Source organism: Melopsittacus undulatus, chromosome 12 (genome assembly GCF_012275295.1).
Source record: "Melopsittacus undulatus isolate bMelUnd1 chromosome 12, bMelUnd1.mat.Z, whole genome shotgun sequence".
In the NCBI taxonomy this organism is placed as follows: domain Eukaryota; kingdom Metazoa; phylum Chordata; class Aves; order Psittaciformes; family Psittaculidae; genus Melopsittacus; species Melopsittacus undulatus.
The window spans coordinates 13,091,122-13,105,770 of record NC_047538.1 but is presented as its reverse complement, the minus strand read 5'-3'; the positions used below and the strand labels follow the sequence as shown (position 1 = coordinate 13,105,770).

The 14,649-nt window shown below is 44.8% G+C and overlaps 1 protein-coding gene across 6 annotated transcripts in view; it reads right to left on the bottom strand.

The window, feature by feature from the left end:
- GGT1 (gamma-glutamyltransferase 1) overlaps positions 1-14,649 on the bottom strand; it is a 32,323-nt gene that overhangs the window by 4,847 nt on the left and 12,827 nt on the right. For 5 of the 6 annotated variants that reach the window (XM_031047825.2, XM_031047827.2, XM_031047828.2 and 2 more), the window contains 8 exons: positions 6,422-6,589; positions 5,660-5,787; positions 5,338-5,427; positions 4,124-4,316; positions 2,751-2,908; positions 1,711-1,860; positions 1,081-1,217; positions 35-222 (listed from right to left, as the gene is read on the bottom strand). In XM_031047825.2, the coding sequence (XP_030903685.1) occupies positions 35-222; positions 1,081-1,217; positions 1,711-1,860; positions 2,751-2,908; positions 4,124-4,316; positions 5,338-5,427; positions 5,660-5,787; positions 6,422-6,585 (1,208 nt within the window). In that variant the 5' untranslated portion in view covers positions 6,586-6,589. Of the gene's footprint in view, positions 1-34; positions 223-1,080; positions 1,218-1,710; positions 1,861-2,750; positions 2,909-4,123; positions 4,317-5,337; positions 5,428-5,659; positions 5,788-6,421; positions 6,590-12,516; positions 12,653-14,649 lie in introns of those variants that run through there. The other variant, XM_034068229.1, reaches the window with a different exon arrangement.

Sequence of the window (14,649 nt, the reverse complement as noted above, 5' to 3'; positions counted from 1 at the left end):
AAGGCCTACATGGAAGTAATGTCCGAGCTCATACTATTGGTTGATGGTGCTGGTGGCGGACACAGCACTGCCATCATCAGCCACAATGGAGAGGTGGGATGTACCGGCATTATCTCCAGTGTAATATACTGGCTCATAGTAGTCAACTGGATGGGAGGTGTTGTCTGTGATTCTCCTTCGGAGACTATCCGCAAAGAACTCAGACGTCATGTTTCTGATCGCCTGTCAGAGAAATCCAATGCAGTTACACAGCAGATTAAGTTTAAGTGACATGTAGTTATGAGGCTGATATCCAATACTTCAGAGCACGGAAGAGTGGTAAATCCCAGCAGTGAAGCTATAGTTTTCCAGCAGGGGCATTCCTCCTTCTTGAGAGATGGACATTGTACCAAAAATCATTTTAAGCAGTCACAAAAGCAGCTGGTACAATGCAGCCCTTTGTGTAGGGAGATAATCGGCATCTATCATTGCAGGTCTATGGAAAGCTGTCATCACTTTACATCAACACTGCTGTAAGGCGTAGGCAAGCAGTGTTATGTTTGCTTCAAAGGTGAGAGGAAAGGGATTGAGAGAACTAGGCCAAGGCAAGCTCTGATCATTGCTCTGTAAACAGCAAATTGATATTCATCAAGCTGGGCTGGGCTCAGATCCTGCTGCTTTTGCAGAGTCACAGAAGTAAAAGCACAAAGTGTGAAGCTGGGAAAAGAAGGGTTCCTGCCTCAGCCCTTCCCATATGTTGGTCCATTTACTTTAGGCAGGACTGGGGTTAGAAAGCCACAGGGATGTCATCTAATAAGGCTTCAAGCACTATGAAAACATGGAGGGTTAGCCCTAAATATAGTCAGATGTTTCATGAATTAAGGATTTTGCTTTTTCTTACATCAGGAAGGTTTCCTCCATTTATATCACTCATACTCAGCCATGAGTCATACAGGACTTCACATTTGGATTCAGAAATATTACAGTGCCTGTAAATATCAGGTGTCACAGAGCATCCCTAACAGTTTAGTCACCCATAAGCTTTAAGTCGTGCTCCAGCCAGTCTTGGTGTTGCAGAAAGAAAAGGCTTTTGCCAGGTACCTCTGTAATGTTGACAAATTTGGGATCTCCCAGTAAAGTCCTCTTGGCATAGGCAAAGCGAAAGGCCTCCACAATGCGGTGGTAAGTCAGACCTTTCTTCTCCACTGTTTTGATGCTGTCAGCAGAGAAATTATATCCTGGCAACAGAAGACAAATAACTGTGAACAACAAAGGAAAGTACACGGTCAATGGATTGCAAATAAACCTCTGTTAAATGGTATAATCTTGAAGCCCAGTCTCTCACAGATGTAATCATGGGACTGTCATAATCTCCACACAGAGAACACAGGAGCTCTGGCAGTTTTGAACACTACAGGAATCACCAGCAGGCTTTTTACTTTGCAGATGTTTTCCAAAAAAGCCTCAAGTACAAGTTAGTTTCCGCACATGCAGGTATCAGGGAAGTGCCCCAGTCACAAGCATATTTTCCCTCTCACACGTGTATTTCAAGAAGGAAGGAGTTTGCAACAGAAGAGAAATGTTTCCACATCTCTGATCCCTCCTGGGGTATCAGACTTCACACCTGCTGGAGGGCTACCAAGGGAGGCACAGATTCCAAAACTAAAAAGGTGTTGTCTTTGGAGCCCTCACAGTCCTGCTGCCTGCAAGGTACTGCTCAGGGGCACTCACCTTTCAGTATGTTGAAGATGAGCGCTAGCACAGGGCCGCTTAGAGGGGCACTAGGTGTGTAGAGAGTGAACTCCCCAAGTGTGATCGCTATGGGGTCTTCTATCACTGTCGCATTGTAGTCCCGCAGGTCTTCCAATGTGACAATGCCCCCTGGAAAAGAAAAGGAAACTGTAAGTGTGGGTTTATGTGATCTTTGATAGGAAGATAAGGCAATACTCCATCACTGAGCATCACAGCAAGGACAGGAGGGAACAGGGGCAAATCTAAAGAGCTGCAAGGTAAAGAAAGCAAAGATGGATGCACAAGAGATTAATTTATTCCTTAATAGATCCAGCTGAGGCTCAGACAGCCTCCGCTTGAAGTTGGGCTGATTTACAGCAGCCAAAAATCTGGTCATCCATCCTATTTTTTTAATTTATTTTTTTTTTACAAAGGACACCAGCAAGGTCAGGTAACAAAGTCCTTAAGAATCCTGTTTACAGAAGGAGGATGCAGCTTTTGGGTGCTGATGCTTTGTGCTACCCCACAAACAGAATCACTTTATGTTCTATTGTCTTTCTTAACAGAAGGGGGAAGACAATAATTAACCATCACAAATGACTTATGCATATGAAGTTCATTGAAGCTAGCCAATTGTAGCTAGTAAGGATATGATACTACCACCATCTAGTGGTATCAAGAGATTGAACAAGTTCAGAGTTTACAGGACCACGTCATGTTTTAGGTAGAAATTTGTTGGATTCATGCTCTGTAAACAGCATGTATCCACTATCTACATCCAGAAACAAATAGACTTGCTAGACTTCATGGTACAGAAATGCACAGCATGCACTATCTATTTCAGACTGAGTTTCAAATGCATCCATTAGAGTGCTAAGAACTTCTTGAGGGTCCTGTTGCCACGCTTCTCAGAGGCAGCATTTCGGGCAGCGGGCTTGACCCGCTTCCAAGGCTTCTGCAAGTCATTGGCTCCTCCCTGGGTGCTGAGCAGCAGCAGTCAGGTCACTCATGCTGTTTTGGACAGATGTCCTGTTTCTCACCTACACTGTGGATGTCATCGATGATCTGTTTTGCCAGGCTTCCTGTGTAAAAGGCATCTGCTCCTTCTCTGGCTATAGTCTCGTATGTGTTGGCTAGTTTAGGCATCTTCATGATATCGCCCTCATGCAGAATTTTCCCTCTTTTGCAGAACACTTCACTAACAGAGAAAGGAGATTGAGAAGATCAGATCTGAGGGACAAGTTCAACACTATGTGTACCTGTACCAGTTGACACAGTATTTTAGTGCTCGTGCTAGAGGCTTCTTGGAGAGAAGAGAAACTGTGTAAGCCATGCCCCAGGGATCCTCAAATCTTCCACTGGGACATAAAAGTGAACAGTGGCTCCTGATCTGAGATTCCACATTGTTCAGAATTTGCTCAGTGAAGCCTACAGGAGGGAGTGTTGACACTTTTCATCAAGCCAGGCCACCCTCCCTAGCTGCCCAAGGGGCCCAACAACTCCCTCAAGATGCCCAGGAGAGGCCATAGCCCTTGTACTCAGTCAGCTCAGTTCAGGGCAGACTGAAGCTATAAGGCTCAAAGCTTCCAGTGAGTCCAGGAGAACGTGTTTCAATCCCAGTTTGTCAGAGCACTTTGAGATAGACAGTTTCATCTTTAGCTCCCTGATGACGTTTAAGTGTCCTGAACCCAGGACACTCCCTCATCAAGAATCACAAATGTGCTGCTGTAGGCCTGCCAGATAGAAGTACAAGAGATAGGCCCAGGCTGTACATCCCAACTGGATTGGAAACCAACTTGCACCTACCAGAGATTTTAAGGAAAAGAGAGGCTTAAGCATCATCTCCAGTAGGGCTGGACATAGATAGGAAGGGTTTGACTTTAAATTGGAGGAGCACTGGAAACCCTTTATGCTCATAGTCACTGCCAGAAGTGGATGGTGAGAGGCACTATTTGAGGAAGGGCTGGCTGTAAGAGTAAGACATGATCCAAATTCCCACTGCCTGATAGCAGGAGAAATGTTAGAGGAGACTCTGCAATCTCCCCAGCTGCAGGTAAGATTAGCTTGATATACTTACAGCATGAGGAAAAGCTGAGGATTCAGAAAATACATTGCTGTCTGACAGATTTATCCCAACAAGTACACTGATTCCACCTTTGCTCAGACAAATGGACTTTAAAAGACCAGAATTTATCTCTCTTTAAAGGTCAGGACCGAACATTCCTAAAATTGGCAACATTATTTAGCTGGAATAACATCAAGCACAGTGAGTGCAGCCAATGGAGGGGAGACATGCTCCTCACAGATGCTACATTACACAAACACAAAGACTTTTCAGCTAGAATGCAGTTACCCCAAATTTCTCTGCAGAGAACAACTGCTCTACCTACTACAGTGAGACTGCTCTACCTACCACAGTGAGGGATTGCTCTCAATTGACTCCTCTCTTGATTTGATTGCTGCTGCAAGGCCTTTCCCAATAGGAAACCCTTCTCTTGCCAACTTGATGCTGGGCAGAAACAGGTTTTCCCATGCCAGTTTGCCATGACGTTTGTGAGCCAGTTCATATCCACGGATTTCTCCTGGCACAGCAATGGACAGTCCTCCTGGAGCAGATGAGGTATGTATTAGTGTTCCATAGCAAAAAAAAGAAAGTGATTAATAGAGTCCAGAGGCAGAGCAGGCTCCTATGTTAGCCCTGTTTTTAGGCAGGGATTACTTATACTACATATACTACCAGCTCATTTTATGCATACAATGCTAATGGAATTAATCTGTCCGACATGAACATGCCTACATATTGTGGACTGCACCAGACAGAGGTTGAACACCTCTATCCTCTTCCTGTCAACTCACATTGTTGGGTTATTTCCCCTTAGTGGGCTCTGTAGCAGAGAAAAGCTGCTCAGAACACAGAAGTTATCACAGCTACCTGCAGTTTCCAGTCCCTCAGAGGAGAACACACTACAGTACAAGGACACAGACATACTTCAGCCAAAAGCCTTTTTGCAGCATTGTAACTATAACTGCAATATATTGATTACTGCACTGCACAGTGATGCAGCAGTTTGTTTCAATCCTGTCTTTATTGGCACCTCCCTAAAGTTCAACACATTTCTCAAACCCTGTTCAAGATGCTGTTCCTCCTTGTTTACAGGAGTGACCATGAAAAGAGCTCAGTTAGCATTCCTTTTGGTTTTGATTAGAAAATACTGCCCTGAAAGGAAATTAATTCTTCTCTGAAGCCCTTCAACCATTAATTGAAGCCACCACAAAGGTGTTTAGGGAGGATATTGAACTGACAAGAACTAAGCCGATCCACAAAGGTTTATTCAAAAAGGTATAAAGACAGAACCAGTCACAGTGGTTTGGATTCACCTGCATTCTCACAAAGTGAAAAGCAGGAAGTTCTGAGGTGAATAACTAGTTTAAAGGGTATTATTTTTAGCTTGCGTTGTCAGAACAGAGTTTGCAGACTGTGTAAGTTAGAGGACATTTCTGGGTGAGAAATCCTGGAGATAGGCAAGGAGCTAATCTAAAGAAATATTCTTAATTTAAACATGTCAGTAGGAGCTAATGCTGGAGTTATTTGGTCCCCCCAAAGCAATGAAATAGCTTTTGCCATACCTTTTAGAGAAAGCTGTGTGTTGTTCCCAAACATGTCCTCCGATGCTCTGCTTGGAGCCACCTCTCTTGCATTAATGATTTCCACTTTTCCTTTAATGACAGAGCGAGGAAGACAATGTTTAGCTCTGGACTCAATACACAGCCATGGTCTCTGTTAAAGTCTGATCAATATGAGCCAGTTTCTTCGCAATTATTTTGAGGATAGTGTGTTCCCCCAGAAGCTGTGAGAATCAATCTTTTACCCTTATTCAGGTAGGATAAATCACCTGCTTGAGTAAAGAGCTATCAAACTGTTCCAGATGTGTATGGCCCTGTTGCTTACCTGTGCTGCTATAGATGGTAAAGAAGAGACCCCCTCCAATGCCCATGCTGTGAGCATTCATGAGTCCTACACAGAGCATAGCTGCAATTGCAGCATCCACTGCTGATCCACCTTGCTGAAGGATGTCCCTGTGAAGCAGAAGAGAAGACATCATATGGTGACATGTTACAGTGTCTCAGCTACCTGTGAGCAGTCAATTAACTTCATCAGAGCAGCTATGACAGATTCTCTAATGCCCATTTGTCTATAGGTTCCTCAGGAAAAAGAAGTTTTGAGCTTCTATTAGCTTTGAGAACAGATCCTAATGGTCCAGTTCCAGACCAGATCAGCCCTCAGAGACACATCCACACTAGTCTGGAAACACCAAGATGTGTCAAAGCACATGTGGGAACAGGCATCCCAGACACATTCACATGAGAAATGACAATGCTCAGAGGAACCTGTAATCTCAGCATTTGCATCTGGGACTAGAGGACAGCTCGAAAAATGGATTTTATAAGGAGCTCAAAAAGCATCTCTTGTTCCCATTGTTCATGAAAGATCATGGGGATCTCTGCTTGCTATGCTGTCTTTGAGCAACTGCAGTAACTTTGGTGAGGAATGGCCCAGGTTTTATTATGGCCTCCTCTTTCCACAGGGAATTTAGAGATGACCTGTGCTGGTCAACTGCCAGGCTTGCACCTGGACATTGGGGAAACAACAGTTTTATCTTGTGCAAGAGGTGTCAGAGCTAATGCGAGTCACAGAACAATTAGTAGGTACCTTCCAATTATCGAGCACTGCCCCGCGTCTGTCGCCACAGCTGCCTTCTTGTAAGTGTGTGTGTCCCCTGAGTCAGAGGGCAGTCCAAAGAAGAGACCCAGGAACAAGATGAGCCCCAGCAGGGCTACAGTCAGGACTCCAGTCACCACATAGCACTTCTTCATCTTCCTGTGGGATGAGACAGGATTGTCAACCTTGCAGCTTCTGGGGTGCATGGGAACTAGAAAGCGGATGATCAGGCACAAGAACAGCCTTTTCATCTGCCTTTCACATCCACTGTTTCCCCCCTTCTACCCCCCAGCAGCTGAAGCTCTGCACATGGAAGGGTGGTTTGGGAAGGAGTGGCAAGGGGAGATGTGAGCCCAATTCTGTATTCCTTGACATTCACAACAGGGTGATGTCCCATTTTTAAATGGACTATCAAGAAGGAAGAGGATATTCAACATGTCCTGGTACTGTTACCTTTCAAAGATGATAGGACAACCCAGCTCTTTATGACTTTATGCTCTGAACATTTTAGATGTTCAGCGAGCATTTAAGTTATGCTCTGCTTGGGAGAACAGGGGCCCAGTGTCAGATTGGATTTTATCTGGATGCTAAATCAAGTCAGGAATACCAATCAGAGAGTCTTCACCAGATTTCCCTCTCCCGCACACACTGGCAAGGCCTTTGGCCCTTTGTAATGTGATGGAGTTGGGCACTGCATCCTGTCCACACCCTGGATGCAGGCTGGATTTGATCTTTTCCTCCCTATTCTTAGCCACATAGTGAGGCTCTATATGACTCCTTCCCATCTTTCCAGCCCTTGAGCTATGGGCAGTGAATGGCTTCCTCTTTCCCCGAACCTCTCACAAACAGGGTCTTACAAATATTTGCTCACTCAGATTCATATCAAGACCTTTTCTATGGGCATTGCCAGTACCATTTCTATGCCCCTGCCAATACTGTGCAGAACAACTATTCTAACAACTTCAAGGTTTTTATCAGCTTCCCCTTTACCCATTCCTGCCAACCTGTTTGCAAAGTGATCTGCTTCAGTGAGCACCTGAAAGCTCTGAAGTGTTACCAGAAAGGAAAAGGCCACAACAGCAACTTGCTAGTTGCAGCAGGTAGGCAACCTCATACATCAAAAAAAACCAGCAGATTCATAGGTGAGAAGGGAAATTCAAAGAGCAGAACATAACTGATGTTAGTCATATCATTTTCAGAGGAAAAATTAAAAAAGAAATGAACTTTATATAATGTGTTTTCAAACACCATGGCTGCGAAGGAGTCTCTGTCCAGAAGGCTATGAATGACCACTGCAAAACACATTTGGCAACCCTGGCCACACTATTTGGCACACCCTGGTGTGAGCACAGCATCCCACCCTGTCCAGGGCCCTTGGCCAGAGCACTCTCCAATGAGCCTGCCATTTCCAGAGGGTGATGGCCAGTGCTCACGTCTCCAGGTTTCCCAGTCCCGCGCATAGCTTCTCCTGGGGTGCACAGGGTTACAGTTCATCTGTGAGTGAGCAGAAGTCACCAAGGAGCTCTCTGGCATGCATGTTACAGATACACACCAGGAAGATTTGAGATCTATTGAGGGGATGGAGAGTCACTACCACCTTGTTGGGACTGACAGTTGATGAAATACATCTTGAATAGCTACACTTTGACCCATTTCCTTTTCTATTACAAGATTATTCCATCAAAAAGACTTAAATTCACCATACTGCCTTCAGGGGCTGACTTCCCCCTCTGTAGAGCAGTTCTGGGTGTTCACTTTGACTACTGTACTTGTGTAATAGGCAAAATGCCCTTTACCTTTTGGAAGCATCTTGCCATGTTCAGAGACAAACCAATCCATAGCATTGTGGGTGAAGAGTGGACCCATCAACCCTACCCTCTGTGGATGTTCAAGAGCCCCAAGTAGAGCAAACTCCAGCAGCCAGAGCAGCACTCAGTGCCTCCCAGCAGCAGCAGGATTAGGGAGCCTTGAGCATGCCAACACTGAGGTAACTAGAGGAAACAGGCCAGGCCAGCCAAACCAAAACTCTTCTCAGAGGGAGGAGACCAGTAAGCACTGTCCCCTCACCCGCCCCACTCCTGTTACTTCAATTAGGAGGTATTTAACCAAAACCTGTATCTGTGAGTCTCATTCTGAGCACTGGTATCTCCAAGTAAAGCAGCTCAAACCAGGGTGTAAATCTACTGCTGTTCTGCAAACAAATGTCAACTGAGGGCAGTAAAAGGTAAATGGATGAAACTTCTTTCCAGGTTCTAGAACTTGATTTACACTCAACTACTTTTAGAAGAGACCAGTGGCGTGTTAGCAGAGCAATGACTGTGCAGGGAAACAGAGAAGCCATTATGCTCCCAACAATAGCTCACACACAGCCTCAGAGTTTAAAGGCAGTTTTGCTTGTTGGCAGGGGGAGCTCAGCTTCAGCACTGGCAGTCTCCTCCAGGCTTCACAAGAAATGCCAGGGGATCTTTTATCTATGCCCCTGCCAGGCAGAAGGTACTTTTTTTCATCTGAAGGCTGCTCTATGCTGGGCTGTCCTGCAAGCAGAGGCTGACCCAAGCGCCTTGGTGGGTGAGTTAACCCGTAGGCTCCTGGCTGGGGCTGTGTAATTCTGTACAGCTGCCTGCCCCACTGCCAGGCCAGGCAAGATATGCTGTGAGCAGGAGAGCAGAAGGGGAAACCTCAGTTGGTACCTCTGCTCTCATCTTTCACCTCCTCTCTGGACTCAGATGATGCTCGTGAGCATCTCCTAGACCTATAAGAGCTTCAAGCAGAGTGCCTAGCTGCCTGGTGAGTGCACAGACCTTGAAAAGGGCTCCCCAGCCCACTCTGTAAAACTCGGGTGAAGCTCCAGGCCCGCTGCCAGTCCCTCAGACACACACTACTGGCAGCAGGAACAAGCACACAAACTGCCATGAAGAAGACACTGCTTGCCAGGCACTGCTTCTGTACTGCACTGTGGGACCACATTGCCCTCTGTGGCCCAACTGGGGCCAGAAAAAGTGAATGCTCTTGATAAAAGTGCATCTGTGCAATCTGTCAGATTGATCCTACTAAGGAAGAAACAAATGTATGAGCTAAAAATCTGCAGCTTTCTCTTCTTAAACAGTACAGAAGGAAAACTCAGCTGAGGATAATCCTCTCTGCCTTAACTGCCAGCTCAACTCCTGTAAGTTCCTTCACCTATTTCAGGCCTGACCCTGGGGGAAACATTGCTTGCACAGTTCTTACTGCCTTCCTAGCTGTAGCACAGCAGAGAGCCAAAGAGGCATTTGTTTTCTGTATGGCAAGTGGGAGATGGATCAGAAGCCTGCAGATATCCATTCTCTAGCACACCTTTCAGTACTTCCCTGTGCTCTGGGTAGGTGCATTGCAGGAATTTTGCACCAGTGGTCTTTTTGAGCCTCAAGTCCCCACTAGGATTTATTGTTGGGTGCGGAGCACCAGCTGCAGGCCACCTCATGAGCTATTGTCTGCTGAGGCTGGCTTTAACCTCCAAATTTCTGCCAAATCCAGCTGTTTGGAAGCTTGGCTAGCATTTCAGTCACACAGTGCTGCTTGGCAGCAGCAATAGGTCTCCAGGAAAAAAGCCTATAAAACCATTAAAAGCAATATGATTATTTCTCACTGTTATACAGTTCCAACAGCCAATTCTAGCCATGGAATTTATAATGTAGTCTGATAATCTGTCTTAATTTGTATTAGGAGAGGGGGAGGACCAGCAAGTACTAGAGTTACACTTGTATGAGCAACCCAAATGAGCTGTATTCAGATGTGTCACAACATTCACAAAGTTATTTAAACATCACACTATTTGAATTAGAAGAATCCAGTGCAACAGGCTAGCTAGTGTCAAGAAGGAAATACAGAGTCTGACCTCTCTGCCAAGAGGACTGGGGTATGCTGTAGAGATGAGGAACCTGCCATCATCAGGGAAAGCACTGGGAGAACTTAAAGAGGAGATGCACCAACTAGAAAGCAGGGGAGAGAGAAGAGTGGAATACCAGAAGATGACAAGGGAGTTCATGCACTGCCTTGTTCTTGAATGAAGCACTGAGGGAAGCATCCACCGACAACATCTAGAACTTTAACCACAGACTTTAACCCAAGAGGTTTGTGCTTTAAACCCATCATGCAATGGCTGCATACCTCAGCACCACTCCTAATTGTTCTTTGTACTCCCAGCCCCAGCCCAGTAGCCAGCACTTGGCCATTAGCTTCAAGACATTCCCCAAGCAGCACACATGCAGGCAGACAGCTTCTCCTACGAGGTACTGATCTTCATGGTGACTAGCAGGCATTCTTTTCCATACCTATTTCTACCTTGTCCACATGGTGTCTTTTAGAGACTTTAAGCAAAGTATTAACAACCGTCTCTCTTATCTAAGAAATCACTCCCAATTCAAGTCTGATACAGATTTCTGTAGAAAGCTGACTCAAGACTAAAGTATCTAGATTTCAAAAAGAGCAGATATTTTAAATCTAGTAAATTCTAGGCCACGCAATGAGACAGGAGATACATTTTTGTATTGAGCTGGAAGTTAAAACTATGAAGTTTCTTGTATTCACCCATTGCAAGATTTAAGTTGAAGTCTTATGAGCCAGCAGTGTGCACTTACAGCCCAGAAAGCCAACCGTATTTGGGCTGCATCAAAAGAAGCGTGACCAGCAGGTCGAAGGAGGTGATTCTGCCCCTCTACTCTGCTCTCAATGAGACCTCACCTGGAGTACTGTGTGCAGTTCTGGTGTCCTCAACATAGAAGGGACATGGTACTGTTAGAACAAGTCCAGAGAGGGCCACGAGGATGATCAGGGGACTGGAGCACCTCACATATGAAGATAGGCTGAGAAAGTTGGGGCTGTTCAGCCTGGAGAAGAGAATGCTGCGCGGAGACCTCAGAGCAGCCTTCCAGTATCTGAAGGGGGCCTACAGGGATACTGGTGAGGGACTATTCATTAGGGACTGTAGTGATAGGACAAGGGGTAATGGGTTAAAACTGAAACAGGGGAAGTTTAGATTGGATATAAGGAAGAAATTCTTTACTGTTAAGTTGGTGAGGTACTGGAATGGGTTGCCCAGGGAGGTTGTGAATGCTCCATCCCTGGCAGTGTTCAAGGCCAGGTTGGATGAAGCCTTGGGTGATACAGTTTAGTGTGAGGTGTCCCTGCCCATGGCAGGGGGGTTGGAACTAGATGATCTTAAGGTCCTTTCCAACCCTAACTATTCTATGATTCTATGCAGTCTTCATCTCCACCAGTGATAAGGGAACTTAAGCAGAGTTCAATCAAGCCATAAAGAAGCCCAAAGAGGCTTCCAAATTCAGATCTAGGCACTGGGCCTGCCTTGAGCAGGAGTAAAGAGAAGTCTCTGGAGAGACTCAGTAACTCCATTTGACACAGGTAAAAGCCTTCCTCAGAGCTAGTGCACCATGTTGGTTCCTTTCCTGTTGTCCTGCATCCTGTGTGACTTGCTGCCTCCTTCCCCTCAGATGTAGGCAGTATTTTGCCCAACACAAAGCAAACTCTGAGCTCACTGAGAGACAAGAATTCCCTCTTGAAGCAACTTTTTTCCCCCTGAAGAAATATTAGTGTCAAATAGAACAATTTTTATTTTAAGACACCCAGCATAAACTATGAAGTGAAAAAAGGCAGAATGGTGAAATAAATGCAGAATACCCCATTTCACATTGTTTTCACAGTGTTTTCTAGTTGGGGACCTTCCAGAAACCCAGAACTGTCAAACTCAATCTCAAAAATGCAAGTTACTTAGATAAAGTTTTAGAAACCCATTCAGAACATTACTGTTACATTCACTCCCAATTTAAAATCAAAATTCTTCTTAAAATAGTTCTATTCTCCCAAATACTGGAAAAGATGTTTTCAAATGCTCTTCTGACATTCAACTAGAATGTGTTTATTAGACTTAAGTGTATTCAGACTTGTTAGTCAGGTCCCATCAATTCTCTTTTGGCAAGCTTTCATCTGAGTGTTAAAAAAGTCCCATTGTCACAAAAGTCTGCTGAATAAGATCCCACACAGCACTTGAGGCTGAGGGGAATAGCCTAATGAAGGTTCTAATTTCCGCTTACCTTTCAAGCATATTTACAAGTCCGTCTTGTCCTTTTCGCGCAGATCTCTATGTACTGATATCCTTTGAATATCCTTGCTCAAGCAGTGAACCGTTTACTAGGGACGGTACATCCTCGTAGCAGTAACCACTTATCTTCCCTTAAAAGCTCTCTGAAGTGTACCATTTGATTTTTGTACTGTTCTGCTTACGGAAACCAGCTCATTGAAACTCATTATGTTTGAATTCACAGTACGAGAGGAATGCACATGTAATCATTGACTAGGTGAAGTGTCAAGAACCCACACCTTTTAAAATGCATATTTTAGCATCCACAAAGATTGTGTATCACCAGCAGGATCATTCTGTGTTCTCAAATTCAGTTACTACATGGTGCAAACATGAATCTTCACACACCTCATCACTAGCGCTTAAGTTCTGAGCAAATATGTGGTCATCTTAAGTAGAAGTGCTTCCATCTCATGTACCTTCATGCCCCTTTTGCCTAACCCACTGGCACATTGTGGCTCAAAAAGAGACAGATTTCAAGCATGTCTGTACCTTGCAGCTTAAATGCACACAGATCAAGCTGTGATTACGTTTGGTGGGAATAAGCTCTCTGCCAAACGTGAGCCACTACCGCAATGCGAGGGCACCTGACCAGCTCACATACCTGTTCTTCAGTAATCACAACTACACACTACTTTAAATTGTCATTGAGTTTAGTTCAGATTAACACTCCTGTCGTCTAGCTGCAAAGAGAAGATGCAATGCCTGTTCTGCTACCCCTGCTCCCATAGCAGCACCCTCTGGCTGGATGGATGGCAGAGCAGGAATGCAGGGATGAAGAAACCTGTCCTCCATCACTTACCCTCATTGAGACTTTTAAGCAACAATCCTACATACCTGTTTGTGCCAAGTCTGGAAGCATGGTTGTAGCTCAAAGATTGCAGCTCACCCACCATAGAACAGTGTAGCATAAACCCCAGTAGCAACCCAGACTCAAGGTAATGAGCTGCACAAACTGTCTTTGTACTCTAACAACATGGTTACTAAAGCTGAATGCCCATCCAGAATGCAGAACAGGCAAATCACAGCTTTCCTGAATCTTGGGCACAGCAAGGGTTCAAGCCCACATGCCTTGTGGCCAGGTGGCTGTCCTGTAAACACAGAATGAAGCAAAGTCTGCCTGGATGCCAGTCAACACTGCCTGATGCTATCTTTTGACTACTAGGATTAGTCAACTGGTTAATGTCTCAATTCCAAATATGTTCAGTCTCTCTGCCCCACTCCAGCCTTTGATACACCAGATCTCTACTTACTTCAGAAGGATGGTGCCTGTACTACAATGACTCATTAACAAAGTTTGGCCTAGCTTCAAAAGCAAAAGTATTTGAGAACATGTTTCCCCTGCTTCAAAACACACATCTTCTTAATAGCAACAAGAGTTCTCTTTGTCATTTACATTTGGTAAAATCAGTACTATAAAACAAGAGCATTACAGCCTTAAGATATTTGGAAGAGATTTAGTATGTGCACGTCTTTCAAATACCACTTTCAACTTTAGAACTATAAAACTATGTGTCTGAAGTAGAACTAGGTCAGAAGAGTGCTTCCTCTCAGCACGTTTGTATCAGAGGGTGCAAGGTGACATGAAAATACTGCTAGCTGTAAGAGATCCCTGTTCTAAATCATAATCACCCAACTGTTACTCTGCATCCCCATTGCTGAAAGGTGAGTTTTAGAACAGTAAGCCACCAAAATGAAGCAAATCCCTATGTCTTTCATGGGCAATGCAGTCTCATCTGTGTATATTCTTACCAGCACAGAGCTGGAGTAACTTGGATGCTCCTCAGCAAGTTACTCTTTCACTTATGTATGAGTGGAGTTGAGGATAGGGTCAGAGAAAGTTATGAAACCTAAAGTTAGTGTTTCTGATTCTGGTATAGATAAATAGCTTGCTACATACAGGTTGTGCTATGCACAACTACCTCATTTCAGTTTACATGGTCTTTGGGAACAGACAAGTGTCTCCGTGTAGGCACTAATACAATAGATATCCCTGTTATAACGCAGCCTTGCACCTTTCAAGAAGCAAAGCCATGCCTCAGAGTAACACCATGTTTAATGCAGCTACATGGCTGCCTTGTTAATC